The 16,884-nt window shown below is 41.8% G+C and overlaps 3 protein-coding genes across 4 annotated transcripts in view; 1 reads left to right on the forward strand and 2 right to left on the reverse strand.

Annotated features, from left to right (window-relative positions):
• The first annotated feature begins 295 nt into the window (after nucleotides 1-295).
• On the forward strand, nucleotides 296-7,656 carry LOC108228700 (cartilage intermediate layer protein, nucleotide pyrophosphohydrolase). 2 transcript variants are annotated; one of them, XM_017404300.3, is made up of 8 exons: nucleotides 296-408; nucleotides 995-1,171; nucleotides 2,674-2,943; nucleotides 3,120-3,302; nucleotides 3,434-3,739; nucleotides 3,828-3,936; nucleotides 4,049-4,197; nucleotides 4,286-7,656. In XM_017404300.3, the coding sequence occupies exons 2-8, from the start codon at nucleotides 1,096-1,098 to the stop codon at nucleotides 6,637-6,639; spliced, it is 3,447 nt and encodes a 1,148-aa protein (XP_017259789.1). In that variant the 5' UTR covers nucleotides 296-408; nucleotides 995-1,095; the 3' UTR covers nucleotides 6,640-7,656. The 2 variants fall into 2 exon arrangements, with proteins under 2 accessions (XP_017259789.1, XP_017259797.1); XM_017404308.3 differs by having other exon boundaries at nucleotides 3,123-3,302; nucleotides 4,286-7,654.
• On the reverse strand, nucleotides 7,293-13,384 carry eif3jb (eukaryotic translation initiation factor 3, subunit Jb). Its single transcript, XM_017404319.3, has 8 exons — nucleotides 13,230-13,384; nucleotides 12,978-13,066; nucleotides 9,938-9,995; nucleotides 9,721-9,821; nucleotides 9,531-9,627; nucleotides 9,288-9,446; nucleotides 9,121-9,194; nucleotides 7,293-8,984 (listed from the first exon to the last, which is right to left on the reverse strand). The coding sequence occupies exons 1-8, from the start codon at nucleotides 13,321-13,323 to the stop codon at nucleotides 8,856-8,858; spliced, it is 801 nt and encodes a 266-aa protein (XP_017259808.1). The 5' UTR covers nucleotides 13,324-13,384; the 3' UTR covers nucleotides 7,293-8,855.
• A 525-nt stretch (nucleotides 13,385-13,909) lies between these two features.
• Nucleotides 13,910-16,884, reverse strand: part of strc1 (stereocilin 1) — a 22,557-nt gene continuing 19,582 nt past the window's right edge. The window contains exons 24-29 of the mRNA XM_017441324.3: nucleotides 16,670-16,825; nucleotides 15,858-16,000; nucleotides 15,603-15,751; nucleotides 15,370-15,467; nucleotides 15,083-15,233; nucleotides 13,910-14,512 (exon numbers count right to left, since the gene is read on the reverse strand). Of these exons, the coding sequence (XP_017296813.2) occupies nucleotides 14,430-14,512; nucleotides 15,083-15,233; nucleotides 15,370-15,467; nucleotides 15,603-15,751; nucleotides 15,858-16,000; nucleotides 16,670-16,825 (780 nt within the window). The 3' untranslated portion in view covers nucleotides 13,910-14,429. The remainder of the gene's footprint in view (nucleotides 14,513-15,082; nucleotides 15,234-15,369; nucleotides 15,468-15,602; nucleotides 15,752-15,857; nucleotides 16,001-16,669; nucleotides 16,826-16,884) is intronic.

The following is a 16,884-nucleotide window of genomic DNA, read 5'->3' on the forward strand; positions in this document are numbered from 1 at the left end:
TAATTTTTAGATTTTATTCGCACATTAAAAGGTTGCAGCGTCTGATAACAAACTGAACACTCAGCGTTCACACAGTGATGAAGATTCAGTCTCAATCAGCTTGTTACTTGGACCCCTGTTCCAACAGCGTCTCTTTTATGTGTCACACCGTCTCATGACCATTTGGTGTCATGGCCCTACAGAGGAAGGCGATAAACATAAAAAACATGTTGCAACAAAGAGACGCTGTGAGAGAGGAGGGAGGGCTGGAGGAGGGAGAGAAAGTATAAAAGAGAAGGTGGAGGAGGAGACTGAAGCAGAGTGGAAAACATAAGAGGAGCAGAGAAATGTGAGACTGAAAATTCAGGAAAAGGTCAAAAGGGCTTCACAGAGCAAAATTCAAAACCAGAAGATCAGGACTAAAAGGAGGTAGGAAAACAATAATTTTACATAAATTTAGCTCCTTATCAGTCTGCTATGTTAAGACTTGGAGAAGACTGAAAAGTTTTACTTTTTTAAAGTCTAAAATTGAATTTTTAACTTTAAAAATATGCATAATATTTAAGCTTAGATTTATGCTGGCTGTGTATTGTTGATGGTTTTTGATCCCCTTCTCAGTCATAATTAACGTACCACTAATATCCTTCGTGCTTTTGAAGTTTAGGAGCTAAACAGAGGTTGCATGGCATGTCATGTACAGCTTGTTCTCAGTTTTGGTGAGCAAATGGAGTCCGTGTGTTTGTGTGTGGGTGTTTGGATTGTGTGGCCAGGGTTTCGACAGGGGATGCAGAGATGTTTGAGTGTTCCCCTGACAAATGGTGATGGCTAACACAGATGTGTAATCTGAGAGGACTCTGTCCATCCAAGTTTTTTTTTTCACCCTGAAACCTCAAAGACAACAGAAACAGAGAACATACTTACTTGCAGATTTTTTTTTAAATGTCTTTAAGTTGCCAGAATCGGTGTCTGCTCGGTTGTGTGCAGTAAGGCTGAACATATTTCATCTTCCCTCCAGGTGTTTCTGCTGCTGAAGATTATCCTCTTTGGATTTGCTTGAAAGAAACGTACATGAAGAGGTGAAAGTTTTATATTCAGAAGTGGCAGCAGAGTGTGAGAATGTCACAGAGACCTCTTCTTCTTCTTCTTCTTCTTCTTCTGGGAATCACTGCAGCCAGTGTTCTCACAGCTCAAGGTGGGACTCAACACTCTGCTTTTTCATAGACTTGTCGTTTGTAGAGCAAAGTTTTCAAATTCAGGTTGTACAGACTTATCTTAAAATTTATTTTACTAATCTACACAGTAATAAACCAAAAGCATGGAGCTGGATTACTTTAATTCACAAAACATTTTGTTTAAGGTACTGGTTTTCAGTAATGAAGATCAACTGGTGGCCCCTGGGCTGTATACAACTCCTGATGATTGAAATTATTTATAAATGATGTGCTATCTGATACAGTAATCAGTTGCTGGGCAGCTCAGAGAGGGTTCATGGTGGCAGTGGTTTAATAAATCATAGAGCTTGTTTACAGCTCTTAAACTCGGACACTGAAACAGGTTTGCACCTGAGGCAGTAATCAGTTCACACCACCCGACTGCGTCCAGATTCCACTTCGGAGATTCAAACACGTTTGTTTGACTGCGACGGAGGTCCGGTCAGGTCTGTTCCCCTCACACATGTAGATTTAGTGTCTTTACCCCTTAGGAGATTTGTACAGACTTTGTCCAACTGCGAAAACATTATCATTATTATTAGAATTATTTCAGGTTATCTAGTTTAGCATTTCTTGTCCTTTTTAAATTCAATTTTAGATGGTAACATTAGTGTCAGTAGGTCACAAGTACAGTCACAACAAAAGCTTCATCAAATAAGAAACATTGGATTTTTTTTTACACTTAAAAAAACTAAATCATAGCAAATTGTTCTATCTGTTAATCCCAGCGAAGCTATTAACAAATTAACAAAAGGCAAACATTCAAAACAAACTCTTTCAGTTTCTTCACGAGGTCAGATGTTTCTGCAAATTAACCTCCAGGTCAAATCATGCAAAGCTCAGAGAAGTTATAAAATATTCAAAAACTAACTTTCATTTTGCACAGGTTTTATTTAGCTTGTTGGAGTTAATGGCAATATAACTGGTAAAAGAAAATAACTGAGTGAAATGTTGTGGTGGGACCTCTAGAGAGCTGAGAATGAATTAACCTCAATAAATTGAAGCAATCGTGTAAATAAGAGTGCGCCAAAATTCCTCCACAATGATGAATAAAGTCAAACAGAAGATGATTACATCAAGTTGCCAACAATGGTTCTGGATGCTTTTAAATCATGGAGATCTTAGATAAAAACACACTGACTCTTCATGTTGGCCCACTGTTTGCTCCATAATGATATGCTGCTCATTTGACGTCTTATTTATTCAGATTTAGGACCTGGTGAGGACCAGATGATGTTTATCGCCCTCAGCCATTAAAGGCAGGCAGTAAACATCATCTAAATAAATTACAGTGAGTCAAATTTAACTGGTCAAAAAACAATAAAAATGTAGATAACTTGAAACAAGAGTCTGATCCTGCTGTCTACCACTCGAATGGTAGGTTTAATATTCAAAACTTAAGTTTAACTTACTGTGGAAGGTAAGATGAACAAAAATGTAGCTTTTCAGGCCTTGTTTGATTTTCTAAAATTTTCGTGTCCAGGCGATCATGAGTGGACCACGTGGTTCAACGTTGACCACCCTGGAGGACGTGGAGACTACGAGCAGCTGGATGCAATCCGTTTCTATTACCGTACCCGAGTGTGTGAGACCCCGCGGGCAATTGAAGCTCGAACCACAGACTGGGTCTCAGCCCAAGAAACCGGAGAAGTTGTCCATGCAGACCCAACTGTGGGATTCTGGTGCCTCAATGCAGAGCAAAGTCCTGGACGCAACTGCTCCAACTACGCTGTTCGTTTTCTCTGTCCCAAAGGTTTGGATATAAACACACTTTATATATATTAATTTAATTTTATAATAATTAATTTGCCACAATGTGGTCTCTGCTTTCATTTCATTTTTGACTTTTCTGTGTTAAAAGACAGATGAAATACTTTAAATAATATCTGGTTTCTTCTGAGCAATGTTTTGACTGTTTATGTGTTTTAGCAGATAGTGATTTAAACATTCAGGGAACCTGGGGTCTGTGGTCAGGCTGGAGCCCATGTCCTGCCCTCTGTGGCCAAGTGGGTGTGCAACTTCGCTATCGGAGCTGCCAGTCTCAATCGCCGTCTTGCAGTGGGCCTAAAATAGAAGGGAAACCATGCAATGGACCAGAGTGCATAAAAACCGGTGAGCGAACTTTGTTTTAGTTGGACAAACTATCAGTTCTCTGCAGTTAGGAGCATAACTTCATGAGATGTATACAGCAGATAAACAAGGAGTTACACCTGAGCCTCTAACGTGTTTGTTTCACTCTGTAGACTGTTCCTTGCGCTGCGTGATGGGGAAGGTCAACGCTGACTGTGACGCTTGCATGTGTGAAGAGCACGTCCTGTTGGGTTCTATACGCAGTGCCGGAGGTCTGGTTGCTGCTGGGGCTGCCATGCTTCGCTCGGGCAAACTCCTCACTCTAACAGACCACAACGGTCATTTCCGCATCCCTGGCATCTGCCCTGATGGCAACACAACCTTAACGGTCAGCCTGCAGGGTCATGCCATCCTCGACGTTGTTGTGCCCCTCAGCTCTGAGCGCACCTCAGTTCTCAGTGTGCAGCTGAAAAGAGCCGGTAAAGTAGGCTTTATCTAGTCTTTTATAATGACTAATATTGAGTTTGCAGAAAGAAATAGAACTTTTTTTATTTATTCTACTTTTAGAAAAGCTTCATGTCATAAGCAACCCTGAGAGCAAGGTCAGGAGGGAAGGACAAAGTGCTGCTCTCTGCTGTAAGGTGGCTGGAACACCAGAAGCTGACAAGTATCAATGGTAAGAGTTGAGCTCACAGACATAATATCCTGCTTTTTTTACTGAGTTCAGTGTTTTTCACATTTCTTTGAATGGCCACTAATATATATTTTTTTCTCATGTGAATCAACAGGTTTCATAACAACAGTCTTATGGACATGCATTCTGACAGCACATTGGTCCTAAAAGATTTACGCTCTGAGCAGGCAGGAGAGTACTACTGCAGAGCAAGTGGTCCATCCGGGGCTATTAAGACCAAACCCGCCACTCTCAAAATCTTAGGTGCGTTCCTTTTCAAGTAATCAAGCACCAATCAGTGGGTTGTGTTCTATTATATTAATGCCATTTTATTCCGACATTTCAAACACAGGTAAGGAAGAGCACACGTGTAACCCCAAGCCTGAATCTCACCTCATCCGTCTTCCACACGACTGCTACCAAAACAGCACAAACTCCTCCTACTACGACGTGGGCAAATGCCCCCCAAGTGCATGTGCTGGACAGCTGGATAATGGCATCAGGTGCAAAGACAAAGTGGCTTACTGTTGCGGTGTGGCAAAGATGGAGGAGAGGCAGCTGATGTGCCAGGGCTACCAGCTGCCCACCATGGTGGTGACTGAGTGTGGCTGTCAGAAATGTGTGGACACCAAGGCCATCGTGCGTGGCAGGGCTATCGCTGCAGACAATGGTGAGCCAATGAGGTTTGGTCATATCTTCATGAATGGAGTCAGAATCAGCCGCACAGGCTACAAAGGGACCTTCTCCATTCAGGTCCCCTCAGGCACTGAAAGGCTGGTGCTAACGTTTGTCGACAACATGCAGAAATTTGTCAACACCACAAAGGTACTTTCATTCAACACTAAAGGCGGGGCTGTTTATCACGAGATCAAACTTCTACGAAAAAGAGCTCCTGTGACCATCAACCCTTCTGAGACCAACACATTGGAGCTTGGGGATGAAGGAGGCCAGGAGGCTATGGTCCACATTCAGATTCCCCCAGATTCTTTTTACAAGGAGAATGGAGAAGTTTTCACCGGTAACGTCAATGCAAGTGTTACATTTGTAGACCCCAGAGATGTCTCCACGGCTGCAGCTGCTCAAAGCGATCTCAATTTCATAGGAAACGAAGGTGACGTCCTGCCACTGAGAACCTATGGCATGTTTTCAGTTGACTTCAGAGGTGAGGAAAACAACGAACCTCTTAATGCAGGTGAGGTCAAGGTGTTCCTGGATTCTGCTCAGGTGAAGATGTCCGAGCACCTCAACACCATGAAGCTGTGGTCACTGAACCCTGAAACTGGCCTGTGGGAGGAGGAGGGAAGTCTGCGTCTGGAGAAGAAAAAGAGAGGCAAAAGAGAGGAGAGAACCTTTCTGATTGGAAACATGGAGATCAGAGAGCGACGTCTGTTTAACCTGGACGTGCCAGAGAACCGCAGGTGTTATGTGAAAGTGAGAGCTTTCCGAAGTGAACGCTTCATGCCCAGTGAACAGGTAGAGGGAGTTGTAGTGAGTCTCATAAACATGGAGCCAACGGCTGGTTTCTCCTCAAATCCACGTGCGTGGGGTCGATTTGATAGTGTTGTTACTGGACCAAGTGGAGCCTGTCTTCCCGCCTTCTGTGATGAACAAAAACCTGATGCTTATTCTGCGTATGTGATGGCCAACCTCGGGGGAGAGGAACTGGAGGCTGTCGCATCTGCTCCCAAACTCAACCCTGGCCTTATTGGCGTGCCACAGCCTTACCTGGGGAAACTCAACTACAGGCGGACTGACCATGAGGACCCCAGAGTGAAGAAGACCGCTTTCAGCATCAGTGTGGCAAAACCAACTCCCAATGTAGCCGAGGAAGCAAACGGACCAGTGTATGCGTTTGAGAACCTGAAAGAATGTGAGGAGGCCCCATTCAGTGCAGCTCACTTCCGGTTTTCCCGAGTAGAAGGAGACCGTTATGATTACAACACGGTGCCGTTCAATGAAGATGACCCGATGAGCTGGACCGAGGATTACCTGAGCTGGTGGCCCAAACCTATGGAATACAGGGCCTGCTACATCAAGATCAAAATTAACAGCCCACATGAGATCAATGTGCGGTCTCGCAACATGGGTGGCACGCATCCAAAGACTGTCGGCCAGCTTTACGGCCTTCGAGACACTCGCAGCATCCGTGACATGGACCATGCTAATGTTTCAGCTGTGTGCCTGGAGTTCAAGTGCAGCGGGATGCTGTATGATCAGGACCGAGTGGATCGTACCCTGGTGAAAGTGATCCCTCAGGGAAGTTGTAAGAGAGACCATGTAAACGCAATGCTCCAGGATTACCTGGTTAACCACCTGCCTCTAGCTGTCAACAATGACACCAGTGAGTTCACCATGCTCGCACCTCTCGACTCTCTGGGCCATAACTATGGAATCTATACAGAGACGGAACAAGACGCCCGCACAGCCAAGGAGATCGCTCTGGGGCGGTGCTTTGATGGCACCTCCGACGGCACGTCTCGGGTCATGAAGACCAATGAGGGTGTAGCGCTGACTTTCACTTGCGGGGACCGAGAGGTGACGCGCCAGAGTGTCTTTCAAGCTCTTCAAAGTTCTCAAGTTCAGATGGTCACAAGCGTTGGAAGAGGAGAGGGCAGAAAAACCAGACGCCGGCAGAGGGCCAACACGTCCCGCAGCAGCCGGAAACGTAGCGCCAGAAATCCTTCAGGAAGGCAAGCACAAGTCTGAAGCCTGACAGCCACAGTTAAAGGCTCAGCATGAAGACCGATTAAACATCTACAGTTAGATGTGGAAATAAATGGACACTCAGGCAGGTTTTGCATCTAACCTTCTAACCAAAACATGTTTTTTATGGGTAATGAAACTGGTCTTGATACACTTGCAGTTTAATATCTTAAGTAAACTTGTGACCTAAAACTATAACTTTCTATTCTGGATTTTTAAAATAATACAAAGCTCTTTCTCAGGGAGCTCAGTTGGAAATTAAAAATAATTTGTTTTTTTCCCAAGAATACTTTACAGGCATGGCAGCCTGAAAGATTTACCAAACAAACGTGTCCTCCCTTCTCATGGTTTGCCAGCACTTTCTATCACCTGTGAACTTCTGTGCCTTTAATTATCAGGAAGTGAAACACTATTTAATCCGGCTATGATCATGTGACTCAACTAAAACTCATTTTTGGATCATTTTCAGTCTGTACTGTGAAATGCTGTTCGGTCAGCTTTGCTATATTTCACTGAGTGAGCAGAAAGAAAATCTTTCTGAACCTATTTTTGCTTTTATTTTCTGTCACATAATAAATAATCTTGACCCGGTGACATTGAAAGCTACACACACTGATGCTTTTCAAAGCAGAGTCTTCCTGTTATTGTATCGCAGGCCGATCTGTTCCAAGAGTTATTCAAGAACTTTTTTTTTTTTTCCAAAGTTTAATCCATATATCTGTTTCTGAAGTTTACTTTTGCACCTTGTTATTTGCAGTTTTCTCTTCATGCTTTATATTCTGTCACCAGTTGGCTGAATGTGAATTTCTTCATCATGTAAAGCAGTTTGCAATCATTTCCTGTTCCCGTCTTCTAAGGATGTTTAATGAGCTGGGCTGAGGAAGTACCCCGTTCTGGGTCTCTTCATTTAGAGAATAAACCCTAAATTATAAAGATTTTACCATTTGTGAGTGGAGCCATCTTATTAAAAAAAAAAAAAAACTGAAACATTAACATTTTAAAACCTGAATGAGTTGTCCAGTGTCAATATTTAAAAATAAAGAAAGCAGCCCTTTTACCTCCTATTTAGACGTTTTGTTTTTACTTCAAACTGAGTTTTTGGCAGAGATCTAGACTTGTTTTTTTAATTCTTCCAACAGACAAAGAGAAACGCAACTTGTTTCTTTTGACCAGCGATTTATTAAATTAGATGCTTAAAAAACAGATGCTGTATCTTCAAAATTGTATATATTCAATTACCCGCGTAACATTGAAACTGGTCAATAGTTAGAAAAGAAAAGGAAAAAAAAAGGGAGAAATTTGCCCCTTTCAACAAACTGTAGCCCATATGAAGACATGTTGGGGTGAAGCCCTCAGGCCTCCGCTCCTCATCACACTTGATACAAGCCCGCAGAAGCAATAATTAATTCACCAGACCAGTCGTAGCAAGTTAATCCCACTTGTCTGAATTAGTAGAACTCAAATTAGTACGCTAAAACTCTGCTTCGCATTTTCAAGGATATTCCAGAAGATCTATCAGGATCAAGAATGGCTGTGGAGTTTTTAAAGTCACATTTATTACACTCTATCCCTTTTTTTTAAGCTTACAGTGAATGTCATGTGCTCTCTGTAAAATTTGTTTTGACTACTTACATGTTGCGCCTGTCTCAGATTGCCCACACTGCAACTGTTCCAGAGATAAAAATGAATATTGTACTGAATAATTGCTCTGTATTTGGCAACCGGAGTTAAAGATACTATATACATTTTTTTTCCCTTGTAAAAGACCCAACAGCAGGTAAGTACAACCTATAATACATGACATTCTGGTCTGAAAATTTGCATAGAACCTTGTTTCTATGTCCCTATACTTACAACTGCCATACTGAATATCTGGTATGTCGACAGGAGCATCATTTGATTTTCTTTCTTTTTCAAAAAAAATGGAGCCCCGCAAAAGTCAGACAGCAGCAGTTACAATGTATTCTCCATTGAAGCAACATATTCCACTTGATTGTGTGTGAGTTGAGGCTGAACGCGACAGAAAAGGCAATTCTTTATGTTAGAACAGAGTGTTGAGACTGGATGCTTCCTGGTATAGTCCCTCTGGTCACTGAAGCAAAATGAAAGGGGCAACACGTAGTTCAGACTTTCCAGGGTGGAACTGGACAGCAGGAGACGGGTACAGCTGTACGGCTGAATGTTGGGAGAGGAAGAGGGCTGCGCTGATGGAGCCAGTGTCACATGAAGTCCTCGTAGTCTTGGGCGTAACCACCGTCGAACTCTGCATAGTCAAGGTCGTCTCTCATCTGTGCTTTCAAACCACCGCCAGGAACGACGCCTTTCTTCTTCTTCTTGCCTTTGTTTTGCTGCGAACGAAACAAAAAAAAACATGAATGACATTAAACATTTAGAGAAAAAAAACAAATGTAGTGGATTAAGAGCATCTCCTACTGTATAAAAAATAAAAATCTAACTACAACAGATGAGCATGCAGCTACTCACTTTTTCCTGTTTCTGTTTTTCACTAAGTAGGACAGAAAGTGAACTACTGATTTTTTTCAAGTCATCTACTTCCACTGTAAGAAAGAAAAACAAATATTAGTCAAAAGTTCAGTGTAACAAATGCCGCAATTAAATATGGGAGGGGAAAAAAGACGCTACTGTCTTACATGAAATACAAAGTTCCCGAAACAACGAATCCAAGAAACTTGAATAATGGACAGATTTTTCAAACTGGGTTATTTTTTCTTTCAGCAACTTTTCAAACTCTGTGAAGTCTTCTTTGGAAGATGGACACATGGCGTCGATCCCTGTGACGGTGCTGACACCTGGTGAAAACAGAGGATCCAGATTTGACTAAAACTAGCATCAACCTTTAAAGGCAGAAATTCAAATATTTGATCCAATCTTACCAAAAGCATCGTTCGCAAGCTCCAAATCTGCATCTTCTTGTAATTTCTTGACTCTTAACTTCTCTGCGAGTTGTTCCTCAGGTGTGAGTTCTTCTTGCTGAAACAACAGACAGAATAAGTTAGCGAAGAGGACAACGGGGCGGCGAGCAGCAGCACACAAACAGCTAACAGGTCCAGGGACAACACTCACATCGGCTTCCAGCTCCTTTTTCAGCTCCTGCTTCTTCTTTAACAGGTTTTCTTTCTCTTTGATCTTTTCAATTAACTTCTTCTTTTCAGAAACTTTAGTCTCTGAAACATAAAATTATAGGATTAGTCTGGCAGGGAAAGGAGACCGCTTGAACAAAGCAATTAAACACAAAACACAAAGTTTTTATTTTTCTTCTACTGGCTTTTAAAGAACACACCCGGTTTCTTCGTTTCTACTTTTGCCTCCTGCTCTTCGTCTTCATCATCCCAGTTATCCTGTGAAGAAAGAAGAAAAAGTGTCAGGTGTCTTTTTCTTAAACTAGGTAGCAAAATGAACAAAGACATGGCCTAAACTGCTACTCACTTTTCTTAAACATTTCTTTGACTGACTTGTATGGTTTCATCATGACAACAGAAAAAAAAACATTTTGTTTTCAGGAAAATCATCTTTCTGAGAAGCTGCAACCAGTAAAGGTTTAGCCTTTTACTTTCGAGTCAATAAATCTAAATATAAAACTGACATTTTTACATTAAGAACTTTTCTATAGTTTAAAAAAGCTGATTTAAAGTAATTTATAGATTCAACATTTCTGAGATAGGAGTCTTTTAAATCAAACTGCAGGAAACTCTGCAGCACAAAACTTTATGACTAAGTTGTCTGTGAATGAAGTCGTAAGAAAACTCCCATTTAAACACGTTGTGTTGTGTGACCAGGAGCAGGAAAATCTAAACATTTTAAAGAAATTATCCACATTTGTACATTTCATCATGCAGGAACTAGAAATAGACAAGAATGCTTTAAATCACTGATGAAAATAAAACAAATTAAACCCTTTTTCTTTTGTATAATCTGTTGATATCAGCTTGTCACCGAGCTGAACGCTGAGGCAAACACCTGGGCACAGCGGAGCCAAAGACTGCGTGAATATGGGCCACCCAGACTTAAGACAGCATCTAATTGACACCATTCTCACTGAATTCTGAATGTCTGTGACCACCAACCCATGCAGCGCAATTTGAGCTGCTAGTTTTTGAAAAATCACAGCCTGCAAAACTGTATTCTAGGTCACGCACATTATTTCATCAAACTCATCTCGGCTCATTTTGTTTCAACCTTGGCAGCCGCCCCAACATTTAGGGTTTCATCTACCGGAGTACACTACTGTCTGTGTGTTATTTTTAGCCTCAAACGTTTTCTGTCAGAGGGAAATTTTGTCGCACATTTTTTTCTTTTTCTGAACCTGCGATAAGACCGCAAACGTCTGCAACTGGAGCGAGGAAACAGAGAACCCCTGCAAACGCTGTTCTCCAACTACGTTCACATGCCAGTGAGAAACTACCGATACAATCAACAACAATGATATAAAAAAGGTACTTTGGCTACCTAAGAACTTGACAGAATGTTGAGTTTAACATTAATAAAATGATGACAAGTAATAACTTCATTGAAGATTGCTGAAATGTGACTTTCACTTAATGAAAAAAAAAAGTCCATTCCAAACAAAAACAACCTGAAAGGGACCGGTGAGGTCTTTTCTGTGATATCTGAAATGTTGACAGAAAGTTCTTCTGAATATTATAAATGTTATATGCAATTAGAAAATAACTTTAGTGTATATATCTGGCACAAAGAGCCACCAACAAGAACGCTTTAGATATCTTAAAGTTGAAGTGAAATATAAAAAATGATGAGTTTTCATGTTTTTCTTTTAGTTAAACACTTGTAAATAACTCCAGTGGCCCATTTTTCTGATTTAGAATATTAATGATGTGTTTTTAGAGTTTTTGTGTCAAAAATCTGAAGTGGGTCAGACAGCAGAAGGTGGCCGGTGCCGGTCCGACAGGCCGTGGTTCTTCTATTAAAAGGTTTTTATCTCAGGTTCTCCTCTTCAGAACATTACCTGCAGCCAATCTACAGACTTTAGGTTGTAATTTTCACCAGGAGCTAAACTAACCAGATCCATCAAACCTCTTTGTCCTTTGGGAAGCGGAATAATGACTCAGCTGTTGTAGTTTACACAATTACAAACAACAAACTGAACCATTCCTCCTCACACACACAATCTGTGGGAACTATTTACTGCCGTGTTCGCATTCTTGTGTTCAGCTTTCGATACGTCACACTTTTGAGTGATCATGTAATATTTTTTAAACATGTGAGACTCTGAAAACAAGCACCTTTTTATGACTTTCTGATTCATGTCAGATACAAAACACTCCTCATTTCACCTTTAGATGTAGTTTATCCTAACACAAAATCAGTTGTGAAGAACTTGAGGTAATAGTTTTGCTACTGAGTATGTTATGTTTCATCCTAATAAGTATGGATGCATTTACATAAGTTTTAACTAACATTTTGGTTTGATTTACATGTTTCAGAGGCTTGCTATTCAGGCATTGATCTGGGCTCTTCTGTTTAAACGACACGAAGTTGTTAGTTTCTGCAGTTTGGACACCATATGTGACGGACAGCAGCTGAAGAAAAGCCCTTAGCCAGCACTTTCCACAGGTCAACATTCATGTTCGGGCCTCCTGTGCTGATGTGTGAACCTAACAGCTGGTCCCGGTCCTCCCGAACAAACGTCGTAGTGAAATGAAAGTTCTAGGCCCAATTCTTGCACCGAGTTGAGTCATCAACCTAGATGAGTTCATCTGAGGCTAAAATTGGACGACAGGCTAACGCCGCCGCATGCTCAACGTGACTCATGCTCTGCTCCTCCTTTTTACCAATAAACGTACAAAAATGAGCAGTTTAAACACTGAACTGCCGCCTAGTCTCGCTGTACAGTTCAAAACAGTGTCGTATCCAAGACTGTCAAAACAAATTAAAGGTCGCTTTCAAGCAGCTGACTCGAGAAGTCGAGCCTGGCGTTAGCTAATAATTAGCCCGTTGTTAGCTCACAGCTGCGCGATCAAAACTGTGATCCGGGTGCCTCTAAATGGGAACTCTAACAGAGAGGAAACACTAACGCGATTTAATTCACAACCATGAGCAGGTATGTCAACATTTCACGTGGCAGCTACACGATGAAACCCGAACAGCGGCCTCTGGCTAGCTTGAGTAGCAGGTTGTGTAGTTGAGCCACATGAGTTAGCCGTTAGCTAGCACGAAGCTAGCCGGGGGCTGACAGGGAGAAAGGACGGCGACGGAGCCGATTTATCCGTCAGCCCGGTTCAGAATCCACTCCCCGACGGCTCACAAACAACCCGACATACGTGGCGGGATCCATCACCATCAACAAAGTCACGTCGAGTTACCTTAACGTCTTCATCTTCGTCTTCGCCTTCCCATTTGTCCAGCGCTGCCGCCTTTTTAATCGGCTCCTCCGGCTCGAAGTTGTCAGCGTCTGTAAAAACAACCACATTGTATTCGTTAGGCCGATCCACATCTAAAATAAAAATGAAAACGAGGCTTAACACCAACAAAGTGCCGAGCTGTTTACAACAAAGCCTTTCTGTCAGAGCGGATGGCGCACACGGCAGCTATCCTGCCCAACTTAAGTTTCTCACCCCAGTCCGCCATGTCGGCTGTGTTGGTTGTGTTTGACAGGATGCAGCCCGTTGGCCACGTTCGGAAACCGTTCCCACCTTCTACCAGGAACATCCGGTGTTTTGCCAAAAAATGTGCTCCGCCACAAACGGCGCCGCGTGCTCGGGTGCGCGCGCATCCTGGACTCGGGAATGTCCCACTAAAAGGTATCTCAGTAGCAACAGCAAGTAATGAAATTATTAATTAATTAATAATTATTATTATTACAACATTATTTTTGAAAAATCTTTCTCAGATACCTTTATTTATGTACTCGATGAACACTTTCTCCAAACAAAAAGCTCTCCAAAGATATTGGCAAGATGTTATTTAACTTTATTTAGAAAAAAACAAAACAATAAAACACTATATTTAAAAAAAATCAGTAATCATGAACTCTTATGATAAGGGTGGCCTTAACTTCTTGTACTTTTACACAAATAATACATTTAAAATAAACTGGGTAAAACAATTCTTCAAGAACCCATGGTAAATTTGGAACTTCATACCAAACTTTATTTTCTTTAGATTGTGTGGCCTTAACTTCCTTTTATTTTGTCGTTATAATGTTGAAAAGCTCTATGCTGCAGATGTGTCATAATATTTAGACTGTTCCAAGAATGAAAAATGACAAAACATCACAAGGTTAAATTTAGTACTAGAGTTTATTATGGAGGGTTTGCTTTTCAAATTATTAAATAATTACACAGAGGTAAATGTACTGATTTCAGTTTTTAATAGTCATCTTAAAATGTGCACAACATCACAAAACTCACAGCAATAAAGGAATAAGGTTAATCAGTGCAGATACAGGCAGCTTTTACATGGAAATATGGACCAAAATAAAATAATATTTCCTCTATTAGGAGTGCTGCGTAATATTTCAAATCCCTGAGGGTTTTAAATCAGAATTCAAACAGTTTTAATAAAAAACACACAAACAATTAAAATATGTACCTGTTTACTGTAAAGATTTGCTGCAATGATGTCACTATAATTTGAAATAAGCTGTTAATTTTGTTCTTTGATTTTTAATACAAAGTCAGTGTTGCTCAAAACATTAAATGTCCAGGAGTGTTGACAAAATCAGAGAGACGTGTGTGATATTTGACAGAGAAATCGATGTAATGTGAATGAGGAGACTCCCTGATCCAGAAGGGTGGATGGGTTCACGTGTCGGGTCAGAACTGGACGGTCAGCAGTATCGGCAGTCCCAGGACGAGAGACAGACTGCTGTGGCGCTCCGCTGACCCCGCTAACCTCCCTACAGGAACACAGAGAAACCCAATCGAGTGCAGAGTCATGCAAAACGGAACATCCATTTTTATACATCCGCGTGACCAAAATGGGGCCGCCAAAGATGAAATAAAGCAGCCTCAAACTTTCAAGCAAACATGTTTTCTAAAACGTATGATACTGGATTGTGTCCCAGCGTCAGGATTCACATTTCTCTTACACTTGATCAGGAATGTCTCAGGTTTCTGTAAGCTAAAACTTCTGCCACTGACAAATACACTTCCATAAAAAACAAATTACTTTAAACATATTCAAAACTGTTTACAGTGTGAAGAGCTGCTTGGAGCTCATAATTAGACAGCATCAGGATGGTCTCAGTCAAGAAAAGTAAAATATAACACATTTGGCCCTTTTTATTTAGGTTATTTCATTAAATCTGTAGTAGATATGATGCTACCTTCACAACAAACAGTACTTTTTAAATGTATATTCTCTTTTCTAACTGTGTGATATATCAGAGTTTTGACCTGATCTGCACCAGATGAGCTCAAGTTTATGGGGAAAAAAAGACAAAACAATCAAAGTTTCTGTGTTTTACCTTTGGAGTCCAGCACGTTGTCCTCCCAGGGAGTCAGCACCATAGCTAGAGCGGTCTTCTGAACCTCCGACAGGGCGGCGATCTGCTGCGGACTCACTGCTACAGCCTGCTCGTAGGAGAACATGGTGATCTTTTCCTGGCTAAAAGTCACCTGGAGAAAAAAATAACCAAGAACAAGAAGGCAGAACGAGGCGTTGGTATATAAACGCACAAACAGGAGTGCTGATTACAAAACAGCTAAATAAGGCTGTGAAAAATAATGAGTTTGATTGAGATGATTGGCTTACAGCAAACTTGTCAGGTGGTATTATCGAGATAGCCTCAGTTGTAATTCCTTCAATCTGCGCTTTCACCAGAGCTGACATGGCGATGTCCGAGAGACCAGCTGTGGGACAAACACAACACAAGTTGTTTATTAAAAACAAAAATAGAGATTCGACAATCAAAAGTGCAAAGACTTGAAGTTCAGCGATCTAGTCAATAATAAATAACGTATTGCATCAGTAAAAACTGAACACACCTGCCAGGACTCCGATCTCAATGAACACATTCGTGTCCCATGAACTCATGTGTCCAAACGCAAGGCTGTTGGTGAGCAGCTCAACCAGAGCCGTCATCTGCTCCTCCGAGCAGGACAGCTTCAGCTGACCAAGCCAGAGCACCGCCTTACTGCAGCCACCGGGGGGAGACACAAGAGCACAGGAAGTGAGCGGCAAGCTGCAGGAAGGGCTGGGAGGGAGGCCTCTTCCACAGTGTCAGTGGTCCCTTCGCTCACCTGAACTCCACATTATTAAAAGACCTGATCTCTGTGGTCTTAGCGCCGCACACGATGTACCCCAGAGCCACCAGCGTGCTGGAGTCGAGCTGGCTCGGACTCTTCTTGGTGGAGTTTAACACCGTGGTAAACAGAGCAGCCAGCTAGGAGGACAACAAGAGTTGAGCTTTTTAAACATTATTTAACATCAGTTCAAAAAAGCCTGGCGCATACAGCAGCTAAATATAGGCAGATATTCCTGTTGTTCTGGGCTCTTGATTTTACTTTATGAACATTAGAAAAAGTCAAATTTCCTCACTGCAGAAGTGCATTGGATGGTTAGAAGAACAGGTGGTTCAAATATATTTTTCACTGCCATAAAAAATGAAAACAAATAAGTCGACCTTCTGAAAAAGCATCAGACTGTAATATTTTACAGCCCCAATTCTGAAAAAAATTGCGACACTAAAATGTGAATTAAAAACAGAATGCAATAATATGCAACTCTCATAAAGCCATTTTTCACAGTGAAACAAAGTAAACATCGTCTTCTTTGCTGGATGGGAGCAGAGCAGATGTTCTAAAACCTGCATGCACTTCTGTGGTGCCTTTCCAGATGTGTGAGCTGCCCATGTCAGAAGCAGTAATGCACCCCCATACCAACAGAGAGGCAGGCTTTTGAACTGTGTGCTGATAACAGCTCCACTTTAGTACAGAGGATTTTGCCTCAGTCCATTTTAAAGGAGCTCTGACACAGATTTGAGATTTGCAGATAATTGCATTCTTTTTTCAGTTGGAATACAGGTTGTACCCGCAGCGGTAAAACAAGCTACCTGTCTGCTGTTCCAGGTACTAACGGCTCCCAGAGCACTAATGCTCCTCCGCTCTGTGAGTCGGAGAACGCTCAGCTCCTCCGCTGTCAGCTCTGTCGCTATTCCACCAAGCTGAGCGATCAGAGACTGGGAGAAGCTGGAAACCGGGCCGTACAGCTTCAGTCGCAGGCCAGAAGAAGACAGAACAAACACATCAGATTAAATCCTGAGGGGGG

The sequence above is a fragment of the Kryptolebias marmoratus genome, linkage group LG15 (assembly GCF_001649575.2).
Source record: "Kryptolebias marmoratus isolate JLee-2015 linkage group LG15, ASM164957v2, whole genome shotgun sequence".
Classification (NCBI taxonomy): Eukaryota; Metazoa; Chordata; class Actinopteri; order Cyprinodontiformes; family Rivulidae; genus Kryptolebias; species Kryptolebias marmoratus.

Coding starts and splice junctions, on each gene's coding strand:
- eif3jb (XM_017404319.3), bottom strand. CDS start 13,323: ATGTTCCTGGTAGAAGGTGGGAACGGTTTCCGAACGTGGCCAACGGGC. Junction 13,067..13,229: donor AGCCGACATGGCGGACTGGG/GTGAGAAACTTA, acceptor TTGTTTTTACAG/ACGCTGACAACTTCGAGCCG. Junction 9,822..9,937: donor AGTAGAAACGAAGAAACCGG/GTGTGTTCTTTA, acceptor TTTATGTTTCAG/AGACTAAAGTTTCTGAAAAG.
- LOC108228700 (XM_017404300.3), top strand. CDS start 1,096: ATGTCACAGAGACCTCTTCTTCTTCTTCTTCTTCTTCTTCTGGGAATC. Junction 1,172..2,673: donor CAGTGTTCTCACAGCTCAAG/GTGGGACTCAAC, acceptor TTTCGTGTCCAG/GCGATCATGAGTGGACCACG. Junction 4,198..4,285: donor CGCCACTCTCAAAATCTTAG/GTGCGTTCCTTT, acceptor TTTCAAACACAG/GTAAGGAAGAGCACACGTGT.